Source organism: Balaenoptera ricei, chromosome 13 (genome assembly GCF_028023285.1).
Source record: "Balaenoptera ricei isolate mBalRic1 chromosome 13, mBalRic1.hap2, whole genome shotgun sequence".
NCBI lineage: Eukaryota > Metazoa > Chordata > Mammalia > Artiodactyla > Balaenopteridae > Balaenoptera > Balaenoptera ricei.
The window spans coordinates 83,536,939-83,557,349 of record NC_082651.1 but is presented as its reverse complement, the minus strand read 5'-3'; the positions used below and the strand labels follow the sequence as shown (position 1 = coordinate 83,557,349).

The 20,411-nt window shown below is 40.1% G+C and overlaps 2 protein-coding genes across 5 annotated transcripts in view; one reads left to right on the top strand and one right to left on the bottom strand.

Moving 5' to 3' along the window:
- Nucleotides 1-1,995: 1,995 nt before the first annotated feature.
- Nucleotides 1,996-20,411, bottom strand: part of DNAJC27 (DnaJ heat shock protein family (Hsp40) member C27) — a 48,680-nt gene continuing 30,264 nt past the window's right edge. Inside the window, exons 6-8 of one of the 4 annotated variants that reach the window (XR_009497085.1) lie at nt 10,389-10,549; nt 6,663-6,850; nt 1,996-2,693 (exon numbers count right to left, since the gene is read on the bottom strand). Coding sequence is in view for 2 of the 4 variants with exons in the window: in XM_059893486.1 (XP_059749469.1) it covers nt 6,718-6,850; nt 10,389-10,549 (294 nt within the window). In the remaining 2 variants the exon portion in view is untranslated. Of the gene's footprint in view, nt 2,694-2,976; nt 6,851-10,388; nt 10,550-20,411 lie in introns of those variants that run through there. The other 3 variants (XR_009497084.1, XM_059893486.1, XM_059893488.1) reach the window with 3 other exon arrangements.
- Nucleotides 14,628-17,477, top strand: LOC132377055 (exonuclease 1-like). Its single transcript, XM_059943021.1, is given in 4 exon segments — nt 14,628-15,031; nt 15,034-15,299; nt 15,631-16,153; nt 16,156-17,477. Coding segments are annotated over 4 exon segments (2,412 nt in total). The 5' UTR covers nt 14,628-14,730.

Sequence of the window (20,411 nt, the reverse complement as noted above, 5' to 3'; positions counted from 1 at the left end):
TTTATCCTAATAAAATGTTGCTCTTATATAAAAGTCTCATATCGGAGTTCACTAGAAATATAGGGTTCTGCCGATAAAAAGCACTGACAACCACTAACTTGGGGCTTTTCTATTTTCTCCCTGCTAGTCAGATCCGAGATAGTTTCTTTTGTTTTCTTTAACTTTCCTTTTGAACAACTTGATGTCTTCTCTCTCTTTAGTATTTATTTTATTAACCTTGTTGTTTTCTCTCATATCCTGAAACCAGCAGAATGTTCACATCCTGATATCTGAGGCATGTGGCACCTCAGTTTCTCTCAGTCATAGCAGACTCTTAATTTCTCTTCCCTAGAACAAATGCTTTCATGGACTGCATCTGCTGATTTTATAATTATCACTAACAACTAACTGTTTTGGATGCATGGAGAAATAATTTTCCTAAAGTCAACTGATCATAATTTTAACTGGGTGATATCAGAGGTATACACTATTTACTTAACTAAAACAACAACTGAGATTCTAGATATTTTCCCCTCCAGATGAACAGAACCTTATCAACTGCTGTGGAAGGATATATTACTATTTTAATTATTAATATAAAACATATAAAAAGAAACTCCTTAAATCTAGTACTATTTCCTCCAGGTCAACAGGAAAAACAACTTTGTATAATGATAATGGTTAAGTTCTCAAGAAAAAAATTAATATAGCATTATAACAACCTATATGATCTTTAGTATGTAGTAGCAATCAGAGTATTAATTGCAAAACTGCATATCTTGAAGAGCAGTCAAAAAATGCAAATTTGCCTCTTCAGAAATAAACCTACAGGAAAAAATAAACTTTCTTCAAAACTTCACAAATGAAAAAGAACAATGACAAGAATGTAAGCTCCACAGGGCAGGGATTTTTGTTGGTTCTGTGCTCTGTTACCTTCCCCGTGCCTAGAACAGAGCCTGGCACATAGTAGGTGCTCAATAAATGCATGGTGAAAGAATATTTTAACAATGACGTTTGATTAGAAATTTAAGATATTATGGGACTTACCTGCTGGTGCAGGGGTTAGGAATCCGCCTGCCAATGCAGGGGACATGGGTTCGAGTCCTGGTCCAGGAAGATCCCACATGCCACGGAGCAGCTAAGCCCGTGCACCACAACTACTGAGCCTGCGCTCTACAGCCCGCGAGCCACAACTACTGAGCCCGCATGCCACAATTACCGAGCCCACATGCCACAACTACTGAAGCCCGCGCGCCTAGAGCACGTTCTCCGCAACAAGAGAAGCCACCGCAATGAAGAGTAGCCCCCGCTCGCCGCAACTAGAGAAAGCCCACGTGCAGCAATGAAGACCCAATGCAGTCAAAAATAAATTAATTAATTAACTAATTTTTTAAAAAAAAGAAATTTAAGATATTAGAAGTGCCCCTGATAGACAATGGGTCAAATGGAAACAAAAAAGCTAGATAATACTGTGCATCTTAAATTGATCCTGAAACAAAATGAATAAACCTAATTTTTCTTCTCAGTTTACAATTGGTTATTATTGGTTTAAAACATAGCCCAAGGGCTTCCCTGGTGGCACAGTGGTTGAGAATACGCCTGCCAACGCAGGGGACATGGGTTCAATCCCTGGTCCAGCAAGATCCCACATGCCGCGGAGCAACTAAGCCTGTGCACCACAACTACTGAGCCTGTACTCTAGAGCCCGTGAGCCACAACTACTGAGCCCATGTGCCGCAACTACTGAAGCCCGTGCTCCACAACGAGAGAAGCCACCTCAATGAGAGGCCTGCGCACCGCAACGAAGAGTAGCCCCCGCTCGCCGCAACTAGAGAAAGCCCACGTGCAGCAACGAAGACCCAACACAGCCAAAAGTAAATAAATTAAAAAAAGGAAAAACATAGTCCAAGACTTTAGTTGAAAACACCAAGTATTTGGATACATTTTAATATATAAAATGTCATAATATACTTATCAAGTACTGTACCAGTCTACAGACCATAGCTTTCTCATCCCTGCTCATGATCCTTAATGTCTATTATTTTCTAATGTTCTTTTAGTTGCAAGTAACAGAAAACAAACTCCAGGAAACTTAAGCAGAAAAGAGACGAGTGGAGATTTATTAGAAGGATTCTGGGGTGGCAGATGGGCTTGAAGAACAACCAGTTCAGGGGATCTCAGGGGACTAGAAGGAAAGTCTTAGCCATCAGGACTCTGACTCTTTCTGAATGTGTTTCATTCTCTCAAATTTTTTCTATGAGGTTGGAATCAAGGTTGCCAGCATCAGCAGGACTCCTCCTATCTTCCTCTCCTGAGAAGAAGTTTGTTTTCCTAGATCCAATTAGAAAGATCCCAGGGAGGGATGCCAATTAGTTCAGCTTGGGTGACATTCCCATCTCTTGGGCCAATCCCTGTGACCAGGGAGGAAGGGTGGGTCATAGGAGGATTTGGCAGCTCCCCTTTAGAACACATTAGCAGTATGGAGAGGGTAGAGCAGTTCCCCAAAAGAGTGGTGGGCATTCTCAGGTGATGACGAATGTCATTCATAATGAAAATTAAAGCTCTTGTTTGAAGTCTTCAGAGACAGACCGCCTTCTGCGCGTTGGCCCTACAAGGCTTTCACTTTCAAATCTGGGTTCACAATAGTCTGTTACTTAAGGTTTCTTGTTGTCCAGGGACTAGTTAGCTGAATTATTAAGTTATTCAGCCAAGATCTGCATTATTAAAATGAGATAACAATAGTTTCATTTGAATTAAAAAGGCACACATAATATTAGTATCTTTCTTTAAGAGATCAAAACACTTTCATCACAATTTAATTAAGGTTAGCCTGAGGGACCAGTGAATAAAATTTCCTCCACTTTACGCACTGGCAACTTAAAGCAAGATGTCTTATCTACGATCTCAGTTGGTAAGGAACTGGATTGGCTTCTAGACTAGCATGTTCTACATTAAAGACCAGTATCTCAACAAATAAGTGCAGCCCACAGACCAGTGTTTGGCATTTGCCTTTACTTTATAAAAATACACAACTTAAATACATATGACACTCTCTATACAAGACATAAACAGCTGTTAGATTTAACATTTTCCGTTAGTTCAACAGAAAGCAAGTATGTAAATTACTTCGTAAGAGCAAAGGGTTTCTTTAGAGACTGTGCATTCCCAGCCCAAGGGCAGACCACCCCGCAGGCCATCGATGCAGGAAGCTCACCCAAACTGTCCAACTTTCCAGCGAGTCATTTCACCAACATGGCCTTTATTGCACGGCTTCCTATTGCACTGCTTGTCAGACATAATCTAACTTACCCACACCACAAGTTTAAGCTTTCGTCTTCTCTAGAAATGCTTAATGGAAAAACCAACGTATAAACAGTATTAACTGTCTCTTACAATTGTGCTAAGTACCAATCATGAGAAATATGAACCCCTCTTCACTTTGCAAAACTTGCAATGGAAGATGGTTAGCTGTATTTCGCGGCTAAATTCCTCTGCAAAAGTTTTACAAAAACGTTGGCAGACTCAGAGTGAGCTATATGGAGTGTGGTGGAGAGAGAGTGACATCCCAGGGCCCACTGAAATTGCTTATAGGACAGGCACTGTTCCTGTCAAAGGCAATGTGCGCACGGCCCTACCCTTTCGAACTTGAGACCGAAATACCTCCCTCCCCCTCGAGATTCTGTCATTGTTCTATGAGGAACAGCTACCTCATTACTGATTCAGAGCTTACAGGGCTGCCCACTTACTGTGGCTTTCTTTCAGAAATTTAGCTGCCTTATCTATGGCTCATTTAGCGAACAGTGAATTAGGTACTAATTTATCAGTATAAAGAAATATTTACCAGTTGAGAATTCAATGCGAAAAAAAAAACATACTAGAGTGAGTTTCCTGAGGTAAATGTGAGCCTTAAAGAAGAGAGTGCAATCTACAGAGTTACAGCAATTTATCTTGGGTAGCACCACAATACCCCCAAGTCTGGACTTTACCGAGCACAAATTTATGTGAAGAAATAAAATGATAATGCTGAAGTAAAAGAAATGTTGACAGTTGAGAATATCAATTCAAAAGGAGGCAGGAAAGAGGAACAGAGGAACAAAAGGAGGGTATATTTTAAAGTTCTTAGGTAGGTTGGACAATTAATTTCAAAAGCCTCCAGGTATTTCTAACAAGTTTTAAAAGTGTTAATTCTTGGTGACTCAAATGCAGAAGAAATGGCTTTTCTTGAATAATAGCTGTTCGAACTTTTTATTCTTTTTTTGAAAAACATGACTTTCTATAAAAATTTTTTTAGCCATTGAAATTATTCTCCTAGTTATTACTCTCACTGATGTATTGTGCAATCCTAACTGGCTAAAGAATTTTAATAAGGTTGAACTACAAAGTACATATTTGCACCAAGAATTTAAATTAATGCACAGAGGTCTGTAAAATTTTGTATGAAGTTACTTTTCATTGCCGATCAGGCTTCATTACTTCTTGATATTCTACTCAAGGATTATGGAAATCAGAAAAATTCTAGGATCCTGAAGCTTAACTTTCTTTTACATAAATGAAGTAGTACATGGCCATCCTTAACATTAATAATCAAGGTGCTGGGAACTGAGCCTCAAGACCTACGAATCAAGATCAGGCTAAATTTCAACAAGTCACTCATTATATAAGGATATGAATGGAAGCACTAAAGATCTCTCTCTGCTATAACTGCTCATCTGCACCATGTAGTTGAATAAGGTGACCAATCTAGTGTTTAATAACAACAATGAAAACTGGCACCAGTTTTTACCCAGGGCCACATACTCAGTGACCTGTCATGTCAATTTGGGCTGATACCACCATGCACAGTCCCTCATAAATATGACCCTCCTAATTCCTGCTGTAAGAACAGATCTATGTTTAATTACTTTAGGCATGATGAAGGCCTTAAGCAAAATTTAGGCCCCGAAGAACTTTGGGCTGGAGTTCTACAGGCCCAGAGCTAGTTAGAATTAAAAGGCCAGAGGAAAATCCCACAAGAAATCATACTCTATCTCAATTTATAGGAAAAAAAAAAAAGCATTTTCAATATCACCGAGATGAAAATTCATACTAGAAAACAATGCTCTGGTTTCCTGACAACCAGCTCAATGCAGCTCATGGGCAGCCGCACAAAGCAAAGCTGCTCTGGAGAAGGGAAGAGTCCAGAAGACTGCAGTGGGCTTGAATTAAACGAAAGTGGTTTTTCTTCTCCGGTGGTAAGGTGAATGCTCCTTGGCGACCAATATGGGATAGCTATTTAAAATGCACAGACAGTAATGTTTTACATACTTTAAAGCCCCAATTAGTGCAGCCTGGTCACAGCTAAAAATCTGAGTAACATGAGAGTGATGGTGTAACGAGCCACACAGTGACACTGGTTCTGTAAGCTCTGGAAGAAAGGCTGGTCCTCACACTTGATCTTCATCCATCCCTTGGATACTGAGGAAGATACTACGGCAAGAGAATGTATTTCTCTATGTGAAATTGATTTTCATAATCTGTAGCTTAAAAATATTACTAATCAGAAATTTGTAACCCAAGCAAAAGTAACAGAGATTCTTCCCACACAGGCCCTAAGATCTCTCTGTCCACCACCCAAAGGATCCATAACTTGTCTCTGGTCAACCAGGCCCAGGTGAAGGCTGCACAGGAGGATGGAGGAGTCAAGAGCCGGAAGGCAGGGATTCAAGAAGAGAGAAATGGTGGCAGATGTGCACAGGAAGAGAAGAGGGAAGAAAGAGGGAACTAACACTGATGAGGAAGTGAAGAGGAGGCCCGGCACCCCGGCCTTTCCCACCTGCTGTGATGCAGAAAGTGATGCAGAAACAAAGAAGGCATAAGCCTCATATGGAGGCTCTCCTAGGGCATCAAACATGCCCGAGCCAGGCCGGCCGTGCCCTCTGGGCACGTGTGCTCAATCTAGTGTGACCTGCAGGCACTACTGTCTTGGAGTCTGACTCCTGATTCCTAGGCGATGATGCTCCCTGCAGCTACCAGCACCCACTTCCACGGCCAGGGAGAGGCGTCAGATTCAGGGGCAGGACTAGCAGCAGCCGGTGTACCAGAACTTGCGGCCGCCATCACTGTCTTTGCTCTCTTAGGACTGGCTGGTCTCTCCCCCTGTGGCTGGAGACGGGGAACAGAGTGAACGTCACAAAAGGGCTGCTCAGTTCAGAATTGTATCACCTCGTTTCACTTCCAAAGGGCTGCCAAGAGTTCATTAACTATAGATTGATGCTTAAAATACTACCTAAGAAACTCACTGTAAAAGGGGCAACTTGCTTGTGAGGTCATCACACTTTCAGGGATTCTGCTATGTCTGCTTCCATCTGTGTTTTCTTCTCTGATGATGAATTTTTTTAAAAAGAAAAAGTGAAAGGATCCTCCTATCCTCCTTCCAGAAACCTCATGGACTTTCCTGAGCAAAGTGCCTAAGGGATGGTACACTGACAGAGCTAACAAACTCATGAGAAAAAAATCTTACATCATTCAGAAGTAGGAAATGAATGGTCGTGTATAAGTGGCGCTTGGTTCTCTTCACTTCATCTCTCTGCAAAATGTCTATGGCATGGTAACAGGCACCCGACTTACTGATTTACAAATGACAGCACATGAGTGAAAAGAGCTGTAAGATTTTGTGGAGGAAAAACCCATGTTGGCTATTTTACCTCTAGGGAAAGTCTGTTTGGACTTGAGGCCCACACTTGTCTTTTTTTCTACTTTCTATTTGATGTTTTTCAGAAGGGCTGTTCGGGCATTCACAACGGCTTTGAAGGCATCTTCACTACCAGGTGCTACACACTTGTCAGGGTGAAGCAGCACAGCAAGTTTCCGATATGCTTTATTGACTTCATCTCTACGAGAAAAAGCAAAGCTCTATGTCAGTATCGAGGTCAGCCCCCACCCTCCACCGACTGCATTTTAGCTGTTTGGATATCATAATATCTCTTACAGTAAGCATATCCCAAATAAATGTTACCCTTTCTCAAAGATGGGACTAAAGGACTAGGAAACAAACAATGCACAAATAATATCTAACATTCGAGTAGAAAAATATACAATGCAAAGTGAGTATACAAACAAACATGATCAGATGAAAACAGTACTCGGCACTTCATAGGCACTGGGCATTTGCCGACGGAAGCAATGAGGACAGGGGCCATCAGGGCAGGCCCCCTGGAGGAGGGTTCTGGAAGAAGGTTGGGTTCAGGGATTGACACAGTGGTGGGGAATACAGAGCAGCAGGGAGAGAACCGGCAGAGGCCAGGAAGGGAGCCGGAGCCCGCATGCAGTTCCAGGAGGAAACTGCACTGGGAAGTAACACGAAACAAAGTTGGCCAGGGAGCACGGGTCAGTAAGTGAAGGGCCTTGAAGGCAAAACAACAAAAAAGTTGGATTTTTAACAGTAGGTGTTTCATGACAAAATGGTGCTGGGAAAGCTGTTTTTGGAAGTTAGGAGACAAGCAGGAGGTTGTTACAATAACCCAAGCATGAATACAAGGGTTTAGATTAAGGTGTTTGTGGAAGCCAACAAGGGAAGGCAAAAGAGATAATAGAAACAAAGCCCTGGCAGAAGCAGATGATGAGCTGGGTATAGGGGTGGAGAAGACATGAGAAAAAGGGCTGAAATGAGTTCCAGGGTCATGGGGAATCTAAGGCCTCAGGGAAGATGGTGGCACCACTGACCAAGAAAGAGCCACTGGAAAGGGGTACCTGAGAGTTACAGTGAGCTCCCTGAGACCAAAGAAGAAACAAGAGAGAATTTAACATTATCTAGAGAGGAAAGGAGCAGTACGATGAGTGTTTCACCAAAGACCAGGGAGCCCCAGGAGAGACCTCTAAGGAGCAGGGACTGCTGGGGTGGGGGCTGGAGACCACCTGGCCCTGCAATTCTCCCCGCTCTTCACATCCTCAGGTGTCAGGCCTCTGAGAGGCTTTCAAGCACCCAGCCGCTCCCCTGGTCAGAGTCCGGCTCTGTCTCTACCAGATGGTTTTATTTCCCACTCCCCTTTTGAATTCCTTTTGTAATTCAAGGTTCTTGTTAACTTATAAGCCTGGATTTGGTGCTTCCCCAAATCTCCTTTATTCTTTATCAGAAGGACTTCTAGTCTGGCTCTCCAAATCAGGGAGATGGTCTTTGATATCTTGGATGTGATATCTGATCATGTTTGTTTGTATACTCACTTTGCAGTGTATATTTTTCTACTTGAATGTTACATATTATTTGTGCATATGTGATATCTTACGTGTCAGCTTGGGGAGACTGAGGTCATAGGGCTATGTTAACAGCTGTCCATGTCGCAGGCATACGTTCTAAGGCTTTTTCTGCTTTCTGATCTTAGAGGAGTCCTTCTGAATTTTCTTGTTTTACCTTGCATGTAGCTTTTCTACATAGATAATTTCGATATTAGCTAATAAGAATCACATTCTCCCTAAAAGACTCTCTGTCCTTGAGGCAGAAACAGCATCCTCTCTCTTTCCCATGAGTGAGTCTTGGGTTGGGCCCCTCTAGCCACTCTGCTTCCCGAGGAAACATGTCCATATGGCGTCAGTGGTTAGGCCTGGTACCTTTCAAGAATTCTGGATAGCAGGAGAAACTTTCAAGGAAAATTTTAGAGAAACAAGACTGAGTTAGGTGTGTAAAAAATATATTAATTCTACTGAAGATTTTTCTTAAAGTTCAAGAATAGTAAACATAGCACTGAACAAACATTAAAACTCTCTATAACTTAAAAAAAATGTTTTTAGGGAATTCCCTGGCGGTCTAGTGGTTAAGACTCCATGCTTCCATTGCAGGGGGCACAGGTTCGATCCCTGGTCGGGGAACTAAGATCCCGCATGCCGCACGGCACGGCCAAAAAATAAAATAAAGGTGTATTTAAAAGATAAAATAAAATAAATGTTTTTAGGTTTTGCCCAAACGTGCTCATGCCATACAAATTAGTTTGATAGACCCAGAGGAACAAAGGTAAGATAAGAACATGTTATATTGGTTAAGGATATGGAAATTATGGAGGTCCTGTAAATTTTGGGAGGTTCCAGTTAACCACAATAATAAGTAAGAAACCAAAAGTTTCTTTTTCCCTAATGATTATTGTTCTAAGTTAATTAGTAAGTAATAGTTTCTTAGTTATAGAGTCAATATCCCTTGGAGATGAAATGGAAGAATTTAGGATGTGACTATGGAAGTCTAAAAGGACATTTAAAAGCCACCAATTAATTTTGTGCTATGAGGTCATCTGAATTCCTTCAGGTGTTTAACAGCTCCTCAGTAATGCCTGGCAAGTCCAGGGAGACCAATAACTGTCTCCCTTTTCCCCTCCCCTCTTTCTTTCTGGACTCAAAGATATGCTATGAGACCAAAATGGAGGAGATGCTTAATGCTGTTGACGCTGACAAGGCGATTTCAAGAGCTACTTTTTCTTTTGCGGGAATCAAGGTGAAAAAGTAGAAAGGGGAGGAAAGCTATGGTGCAAAATAAAAAGGTCTGAGAACTCTAATAATACGTATAGTAACAGTATTATTATAGCATTACAAGTTATATAACAATTGAAAGTTGTTAAGAGAGTAGATTCCAAGAGTTCTAATCACAAGGAAAAAACATTTTTTTTGGTATCTATATGAGATGGCAGATGTTAATTAAACTTACTGTGGTCATCATTTCACAATATATGTAAGTCAAATCATTATGCTGTACACCTTAAACTTATACAGTATTGTATATCAATTATATTTCAATAAAACTGGGGGGAAAAGTTATATAATCATGCTGGATAATGATTTATTCTTTCACAAAGAGTAGTGATTGTATTTCCTTTTCTCCCAAATAATTATTTTGGATAAAATAAAATAATTTAATATAAACACACACAGACGAGGAACTAGCAGGATTTCTGACAGAGATAGAAAGAGATAGAGACAGGCAGACGCACAGTGCTCAGGGTCAAGAACCAATTCTACCACTAACTCCTGGGGTCCTTGACTGTGTTTTTAGTCTCACTGAGTCCCAGTTTTCCCACCTATGAAATGAAATGTTTGGACAGGTTGATGGCTAACACTCTTTCCTTCTCTAAAATTCTATGATTTAAGAATTTTTTTTTTTTGAGGTTACATTAGCTTCAAGGCTCTTAGTCAACAAAAGCAGAGCATATAATTTCAGAAGGTACTTATATAATACACAAACTACATAGTTCCCACATTAGGTAATTGTGCCCTCTGTTTTCTCCCTTTGGTGTTCACTTAATTCAGTGAAGGAGCATTATTAAGTAATCCAAGATATTTCCACACATCTTCATATTTCTAGCCAATTACAAGAAGATATCGCACTATAATTCTGATGATTGAGTCTTTTTCTATAACAGAAGGCAGCACTAATATCTGAGAGCACTGCTTACCTTGAGGCCCCAGGTTTGACTCCCAACATGTCCCAACTATCTTTACTATTTCGAATTCTGCGAATGGTGTCTGCTTGTTCTTTGGTGAAACTAGCACTGCTATTTGTGATAGGACGTTTCCCGCCGTTTTCACATAAATCAACTATGGATATATAAAAGGTCTGCAAAAAGAAAACACATCCCAGAGGAGAACTGATTTTGAGAAAATAGGAATTCCTTCTAACCATCAACTTAAAGAATTTTAATGTATTCCAAAAACTTAAAATTCACAATAAAGCAAATGTACTTTGGAAGATTTTTTTCTTTCATACTATACATACTATACATACATATATGTGTGTATATATATATATATTTAAGCACACAATAAGGATAAGGAATAAAATTTCAATGGCTTATAATCCTACTCTCAGATAACCACACTTGAAATTAAAAACTAGTACATGGGGGGCTTCCCTGGTGGCGCAGTGGTTGAGAATCTGCCTGCTAATGCAGGGAACACGGGTTCGAGCCCTGGTCTGGGAAGATCCCACATGCCGCGGAGCAACTGGGCCCGTGAGCCACAATTACTGAGCCTGTGCGTCTGGAGCCTGTGCTCCACAAGAGAGGCCGCGATAGTGAAGAGGCCCGCGCACCGCAATGAAGAGTGGCCCATCCTCGTCACAACTAGAGGAAGCCCTCACACAGAAACGAAGACCCAACACAGCCAAAAATAAAATATAAAAATAAATAAATAAATAAATAAAAGATTACTATTAAAAAAAAAAAAAAAAAAACTAGTACGTGAATATTGTTAGAAAAATTCAAATAGTAGGAAAAAGTGTAAAATGAAAACTGTCTCCCTACCCCTCAAGTTCCTCTCCTTGAGGTAACCATTGTTAATATATTATTTCAGTATCCTTCCAGAATAATTTTCTATCAGTACCCAGTCCATACACACATCCAAACCCTATGCATTTACATAAAAGAGAGCAGATTAAACACACTGCTTAGCACCTTGCATTTTTTTTTCACATAATAATAAATCTTGGAACCTTTCTCTAGCTGCATATAGACACTTCCTTCCTTCTTTTGCTTAGTTTTTTTTTTTACATCTTTATTGGAGTATAATTGCTGTACAATGTTGTGTTAGTCTCTGCTGTATAACAAAGTGAATCAGCTCTATGTATACATATATCCCCATATCCCCTCCCTCTTGCGTCTCCTTCCCACTCTCCCTGTCCCACCCCTCTAGGTGGTCACAAAGCACCGAGCTGATCTCCCTGTGCTTTGCGGCTGCTTCCCACTAGCTATCTATTTTACATTTGGTAGTGTATTTATGTCAATGCCACTCTCTCACCTCGTCCCAGCTTACCCTCCCCTCCTCAATTCCTCCTTTTAAATGACTGTTCAGTATTCTACTGTGTGACTATACCATAATTTATTTAACCAACTCCCTATTCTTGGAAAGGTCAATTGTTTCTAGGTTTTTTCACAAACAGTGCTTTAGTGAATATTTTTTTATGTGTATATATCTCTGCACACTTGTGGGAATACTGCTTTTGGATAAATTCCTAAAAGAATAACTACTGAATAAAAGTGTACGTGCATTTTACTTTTCAATTTTGACAACTTTCATACAAAAAGGCTATACCAGTTTATACTCCCATCACTGTGTATGGGAGTGCTTATTTCCCCACACCCTTGTCAACATTGGGCATTATCATACATCTTCACTTTTGCCAAGCTGATGTGTATCTCACAGTTTTTATTTCATTTCTTTAATTATAAATGAAATTGAGTATCTTTTCATCTGCTTATCGGTCTTTTCTTGTTCTGTAAACTGTTGATATTCTTTTCCTATTTTTATAATGTTTTTCAAAGTGAAAACTATTTTTTGATCCTGCTCATATTTCATGCTCTATGCACTATTATTGTTGTTGAATAACTTCACTCAAAAGACTAATTTAATACACTATGGCTGCTTTTAAATTGACTTATCTCCTCATCCCTCCATTTCTTTTTTAATCTCTTCCTCTTTTTTTTCCAGATATTTCTATAGTGCCTATTATCATCTAAAAATTTTATCCTTTTCTTTGACTCCTCTTTTTTATCTCCAGTATTAGCTAATCAATTTGGCAACCTAAACAAGAAGCCTTGACATGTGAAAAGGGGTGTCAAAGGAAAAGCCGTTAGATACCAAGACAAGAGAAGTGTTAACTTAGTTTTAGTCTATCTTAATACTGCTCTGTGTTAACAGTGTAAGATAAAACCAAGTTCCTTCCTGACATAAAGTGTCTATTAAATATATAGGAAACAAAGAAAGTATTGATTAAATTGAACCAGCAGGAAAGCACTACTTCTAAGTACTTACAGAATAGTTTATTACACTCTGTTACCCTTTTTTTTTTTTAAAGACTATCCATTAGTTCTACCCAAGATTAATCTAAAAAAATAAAAGCAACCTAAAAGGGATCACAGTTCCCAAATGTTTGCTTGTGCTACGTATCAATAAGATTTTCTTCTAGTCTGTAAGTTAACCTAAAATATAAACACTCACAGATTTCTGAGGGCACAAGCATTTACCCATAACACATAATGTTATAGAAGGCTAGCTGTGGTGATATAGAGAATGCTAGAACTGAAGTCAAAAGTCTGTTCAAATTCCTTGTCTGAGTGCCAGCCATGCTGGAGTAATGGGTACTGGACTGAACCTCCTGCCATAAACTACTATAAAAGTGAACAAATATATGAGGTAACTCTTTTCAGGTAGTGGACAACAGCAAGTGCAAGACTGCTCCTTGGTCCTCTACCTGGAGTCCATTTCCTGACCCTGTCACAGAAAGCCAGAGTCTGAGCAGACACAAAGTCCCACTGAGCCAAGGAGGCAGAGGTGAGAGCTTGAGGATGCTGAAGTGGCTAGAATCTGTGGAGTACGGCCTTGGATAGGAGGGAGTTGTGCAGAGTTGGGCCCCAGAAGTCAATGTGAAGGTTCCGTACTAGTTTGTAGCTGAGGGCTAGGCTATAAATACATAGGATGAGATCACCTGAGGCTTATCAGATAATAGCTACTAAGAGGTTGAGAACAGAACTGACTAGTGGTGCGAGTGGAAGAGCCATCCTGGGGACACCAGAATTTGGCCTTGCCAGAGGAGACAGACTGCCTTAACATCTCATTAATACCCCTAGCATCTAGCTGAGACAGCACAGAAAGGCTTTGTCTTAGGAGTTAGATTCATCCTAACAAAACCTAAAACCAAGAACTGACAAGATCTGCAAGGGGGACAGAATTTGCAGGCTGAGTCCTGCCAAATTAGAAGGGCTTGGGAAACACTTTGGGCTTCCTTCAGATCTTTGCTATTAAAGCAAAAAGTCAAGCTTACACAAGTTCAGTGTAATCTGCCAATAACTGAACTGCCTGCTGAAACAAGAACCAACATTCTTCTGAGGAAAATAAATCTAGAGTCTCTATAATGTATTGTCTACAATGTCTGGTGTTAAATCAAAAATCACTACTCATACAAAGAAACAAAAATGTGATCCATAGTCAAGAAAAAAGCAGTCCATAGAAACTGAACCCAATACGGTTCAGATATTGGACAAAGACTGTAAAGATGCTATTATAACTATTTCAAAGAGATAAAGAAAAATATGTTCAAAATGAGTAAACAGAGAATCTCAGCAAAGAACTGGAACTACACAAAAGAACCAAATGCAAATTCTACAACTGAAAAGTAGTGAATTGAAAACTTCACTTGGTAGATTTAACAGCAGATTGAAATTAGATCAATAGAGACTATGTAATCTGAAAAACAGAGGAAAATGGAAGAAAAATAAACAGTCTCAAGGATTATGGGAAAAAATAAAATGGTCTAATATATACATAATTGGAGTCCCAGAAGGAAAAGAGAGTGAGAATAGGGCCAAAAAAAAATTGGAAGAAATTGAAAGGTCTGGCCGCCAGTGCACAGCTGCGTCCCTGCGCCCCTGCCCCTTGAGTTCCCCACAGCCGCCTAGCGTGCTCCGGCCCAGGCGAGTGGGGGCCGTGGGGATAGGCTTCTGAGCCCTCACCGGGCTGCCCTCGGACGGACGGCGGGGGACCTCCCCGGGAAGCGAGCGGAGCGGGCTGTGCAGAGCACGAGGCCAAAGGAACGTGTCTCCTGGAAAGGGCTTGTGGGCCGCCCTGCCAATCCCTGTGAGACAGATGGAGCGGTGACATTATGCTGTCACTACTACTTGGTGCTGCGGGCAGTCTCCTGAGGATGCTTTGTGCCTAAGGCCCCCCATCGTTCTCATTGTGCTGAAGAGGAAACATTTATTCGAGAATATTTACCTAACTTAGAAAAAAATTTAACTTGGCACTATGGGGATACAAGGATTACTGCAATTTATCAAAGAAGCTTCTGAACCTGTCCACATGAGGAAGTATAAAGGGCAGGTAGTAGCTGTGGATACATACTGCTGGCTTCACAAAGGAGCTGTTGCTTGTGCTGAAAAACTAGCCAAAGGTGAACCTACCGATAAGTATGTAGGATTTTGTATGAAATTTGTAAATATGTTACTATCTCATGGGATCAAGCCTATCCTGGTATTTGATGGATGTACTTTACCTTCTAAAAAGGAAGTGGAGAAGTCTAGAAGAGAAAGAAGACAAGCCAATCTTCTTAGGGAAAGCAGCTTCTTCGTGAGGGGAAGGTTTCAGAAGTCAGAGAATGTTTCACCCGTTCTATCAATATCACACACGCTATGGCCCACAACGTAATTAAGGCTGCTCGGTCTCAGGGAGTAGGTTGTCTTGTGGCTCCATATGAAGCAGATGCACAGTTAGCCTATCTTAACAAGGCTGGTATTGTACAAACTGTAATTACAGAAGACTCTGACCGCCTCGCTTTTGGCTGTAAAAAGGTTATTTTTAAAATGGGGGCTTCCCTGGTGGCGCAGTGGTTGAGAGTCTGCCTGCCGATGCAGGGGACACGGGTTCGAGCCCTGGTCTGGGAGGGTCCCATGTGCCGCGGAGCAACTGGGCCCGTGAGCCACAATTACTGAGCCTGCGCGTCTGGAGCCTGTGCTCCGCAACAGGAGAGGCCACGATAGTGAGAGGCCCGTGCACCGCAATGAAGAGTGGCCCCCACTTGCCGCAACTGGAGAGAGCCCTCGCACAGAAACGAGGACCCAACACAGCCATAAATGAATGAATAAATAAATGAATGAATAAATAAATAAAATTAAAACAAAACAAAACTTTAAAAAAAAAAAAAAAAAGGATCACTTTGGAAATGGACTAGAAGTTGATCAGGCTCGGCTAGGAATGTGCAAACAGCTTGGGGATGTGTTCACAAAAGAGAAGTTCCGTTATATGTGCATTCTTTCAGGCTGTGACTATCTCTCATCGCTGCGTGGGATTGGATTAGCCAAAGCCTGCAAAGTACTGAGACTAGCCAACAATCCAGATATTTTAAAGGTTATCAAGAAAATTGGACATTATCTCAAGATGAATATAACAGTACCAGAAGATTACATCAAAGGATTTATTCGGGCCAATAATACCTTCCTCTATCAGCTAGTTTTTGATCCCATCAAAAGGAAACTCATCCCCTTGAATGCCTATGAAGATGACACTGATCCTGAAACACTAAGCTATGCTGGGCGATATGTTGATGATTCTATAGCTCTTCAAATAGCACTTGGAAATAAAGATATAAATACTTTCGAACAGACTGATGACTACAATCCAGACACTGCCGTGCCTGCGCAATCAAGAAGTCATAGTTGGACTGACAAAACATGTCAAAATCATCTAATATTAATAGCATTTGGCATAAGAACTATTGCCCTAGACTTGAGCTGGACATTGTTTCAGATGCTACAAAGGTGAAGGAAAATCCAAGTACTGTGGGCATTGAACTAGTGATTAGTACTAAAGGGTTAAATCTTCCAAGGAAGTCATCCATTGCAAAAAGACCAAGAAGTGAAGAGCTATCAGAAGATGATCTATTGGGTCAGTATTCTACTTCCTTTACAAAGAAGATCAAGAAAAATAGTTGTGAAGGTAATAAATTATTGAACTCTTCTGAACGGTTTATGCCTGACCTGGTAGATGGAACTTCTATTAAAAAAAGCTTAAGCACACCACTTAGGACAATAAACAAATTTGCAACATTTTTACAGAGAAAAAATGAAGAAAGTGGTGCAGTTGTGGTTCCAGGAACCAGAAGCAGGTGTTTTTCCAATTCTCTGGATTCTGCTGACTGTATATCAAAGAAAGCAAGCAGCCAGTCTCTAGATGAAACTGCTGTCACAGATAAAGAAACCAATGTAAATGAATCAGATTGTCTAGATGGCAAGAAGTTGTTAGATATCAGTGTAGCACATAATTCAAGTGAGCATATTCCAGATGATGTGACTGTGATTGCTGAAGAGTCTCAGTCTTTTAAGACCAGCAGATTCACGAGGACCATCTCACCACCCACCTTGGGTACACTAAGAAGTTGTTTCAGTTGGTCTGGAAGTCTTGGAGATTTTTCAAGAACACCAAGCCCCTCTCCAAGCGCAGCATTGCAGCAGTTCCTTAGAAACAGTGATCCTCCCATCTCTCTGCCTGAGAATAATGAGCCATCTGATGCATCTCAGTTAAAGAGTGATGAGTCAAGTGATGAATCTCATCCCTTACATGAAGTGGATTGGTCTTCACAGTCTCAGGAAAGCATGGACTTATCACCACACAATTTAAATGCATCAAAACTTTCTCAGCCTTCTAGTGAGGATTTAGATTCAGAGGTTCCTGGGCTGTATAAATCTAGTTCTGTGGACAATCTTTCTACAACCAAGATCAAACCTTCAGTACCTGCCAGAGTCAGTGGGCTGAGCAAGAAGCCATCAAGTATCCATAAGAGAAATCATCATAATGCCGAGAACAAGCCAGGATTGCAGATAAAAATCAATGAACTCTGGAAAAATTTTGTGTTTAAAAAAGATTCTGAGAAGCTTCCTTCTTGTAAGAAGCCAGATCCCCTGTCTCCAGTCAAAGATAACATCCAACTAACTCCAGAAGAAGAGGATATATTTAACAATTCTGACTGTATGCGTGTTCAGAGAGCAATATTCCAATAAACACAGGCAGCTGGGAGGCTATTGCCTGCAAGAGAATCTCCATCAATTTCATGTCCTGTTTGAGAATGAAGCAGTTATCAGTATGAAAGATTTGTTCTTAGATCTATGCTATTTATTTTTAAATAGAGTACATTTTGTATATTAACTATGTAACTGTTTTTGTTCAGCTTTTTATATTTTCATAAGAAGCTAACTAGAGAAATTTGGTTTTGACACGTTTTCGAAGTTTTAATGTTAATTGAGCAAGTCCCTTGGAACTTACAAAAATCTACTCTAGGGCTTCCCTGGTGGCGCAGTGGTTGAGAGTCTGCCTGCTAATGCAGGGGACACGGGTTCGAGCCCTGGTCTGGGAAGATCCCACATGCCACGGAGCAACTAGGCCCGTGAGCCACAACTGCTGAGCCTGCGCGTCTGGAGCCTGTGCTCCGCAACAAGAGAGGCCACGATAGTGAGAGGCCCGTGCACTGCGATGAAGAGTGGCCCCCGCTTGCCATAACTAGAGAAAGCCCTAGCACAGAAACGAAGACCCAACATAGTAATCAATCAATCAATAAATAAATCTTTAAAAAAAAAAAAAAAAAAAAAAAAAATCTACTCTAAAGATTTCTGTAATGTTGTCAAGTACAAGGATGGTAAATGGAAAACCACAATTCTGTGGTCATTTTATACTAGAGGAAATTACTGTGTTTCGTCGAGCTATGGTTTTTTCACCTGCCTTTCCTATCTGTCTTTCGGGGTTGAATTGGAAATACAGTTGTTGGGATGGGAGGGGTAGTTGGAAGGGTTAAAAATCATTGCATAAATGGGGCAGTGCTCTGTTTTCCCTGAAGAGTTTGGCTGGGTTACAGATTGACAGTAAAAGAAAATTGGTTTCAGCATCATATGAAAGGAACTACTTCTTATATCATTAATATTCTTAAACTTCAAAATAGCCTGTTTCTCCTATATGTCTTTTTTGAAGTGTGGGCTAAAAATTCCTTAACGTATATTTAAAACTAGTGTCCTAGGTGCAATGTAAAATACTAAATCTGCAGGGTCTATGATGTGTACATACTCTGCAAAGGAATAGATTCTTGGAAAGAAAACCAGCTATGCAAGTGAAGATCTGAAGTAAGGAAGTGAAGTAAGTGACAATCTGACAGGAAGTAAAGGAATTGTAAAAGTGGCTGAGATATAGAGGATAAAGGAAAGGGATCCAGAGCATTTTAATTTTTAAATGAGACTTAGTTGAGGAGGTCAGAGTGGAACAAAAAACATAACATGGTAAGAAGCAGCATAAAAATGTTAAAAGGAGACAAAAATTTTTAAAAAAATCTGGAAAAGACCAAATACAAAGAACAAAAGCAAATTTGAACTTTCTGTGAATGTTTCCTGTTATAGAACAAATTAAGAAAGGGAAGATGGCAGCAGTGCTGTAATTTGTCAATCTCCGAACCGCCGCATAGCAGCAACTGGATAGCAAAGTCAAAATACTAATGAACAACATTACAACAAATTTAGGTGGCATCATATACTTAAATCCTGAAATATAAGTGGGTGAAGACAAGCTACCAAAAGCCACAAGACTACAAAGTGGTACTGGCATCTATTTGCGACAAGTAGAGGATGGCAATAGGGCATCTAATGGACCTGAGAACAGAACTTAATATAGAATGATTATTGAAACACATAGCAGGCCAAGTTGCAAACAGCCATTTGAAACTGGGAGAGGCTTTGAGCATTCCAGTGGTGAGTGAGTGCAGGAGACCTGCAGTAATGTCTGAAGGAATGAAGCAATGTAGTCCATATGAACTCTTGAAATGATTTGCCGTATCTGTCAAGGCTCCACAGAAGAGACACTGCTGGCTGTAAAACCAAAACTGAGCAGGAGGGTGACAACAGACACAAAGGAAGATAAGGTTAGATACAGTGGAGGGAGGAACGGTTGACCAAGAACTCTCGGCAGAATACTGTTTTTGATTTTGAACACTGAAAACAAAAACAAAAAAACCAACAACAACAAAACAGCTGAGGTTTGAGAAGCTCCCATGACCCATGCCTCCTCAAAGTTAAAGAAAATTATTTTTACTTAAGAAGAAACCACAGAAAAGTTTTTAGATCAATCCCTTACAAAATCGATTTAAAAGAGTCAAGAGCAGAATAACATTTTTTACAAATAATGAAAATCTACCAGAAAGGTCCCCAGAGCAGATCAAAACCATTCTATTTCAAAATGTGCTAGAAGTTATTAAGAAAATAGTGTAGGATACGAAGGAAATTTAGAATTGGAAAAACTCAGAAGAAAAAAAAAAAAGATAAGCTCAGGAAAAGATTAGAAAAAAATTTTGGAAATTAAGCCTAAACTAGAAGGAACACAAGCAAATAAACATACAGATAGATGATGCCTTAAAAGAAATAGGTAAAAATCAAAAAAAAAAATGGAAAAAAACACTTTAAAAGATTAGGAAGTGACAGATGTTGAAGATGAGGCAGAAGGTCCAATATACAGATAATAGGAGTCTCTGAAGAAAAAAACTCCTATTTTCAGAAAACTTTGTTAATTTTTAAAAGATTTGAAACAATATTTTTTAAATGCACTATTATACCCAAGATTATTGATCCAAAACTGCCAACATCAAGTCATAAATGACAACAAGTTACTTTAAAGAAAGGAAAAATCCTCTGGGTAGGCAAGAACAGCAAGTGACATGAAAGAAAAAAAAAAGATGATCATCAGACTTTTCCACAATTATTCTTTACACCTGAAGAAAATGGAATAACGTGTTAAGATACTCAAGGGAAAATGTAAGCAAAGGCTTTTATGTTCAACAAAATCGACTTTCAATTATAAAGGGCACAAACTTATCCATCGAACAAGAATTTGGAAAATACTGCTCGCTAAGCTCTTCCTGAGAAATCAGAAAATAACTGAAATAGAGAAACAGCACCATAAAG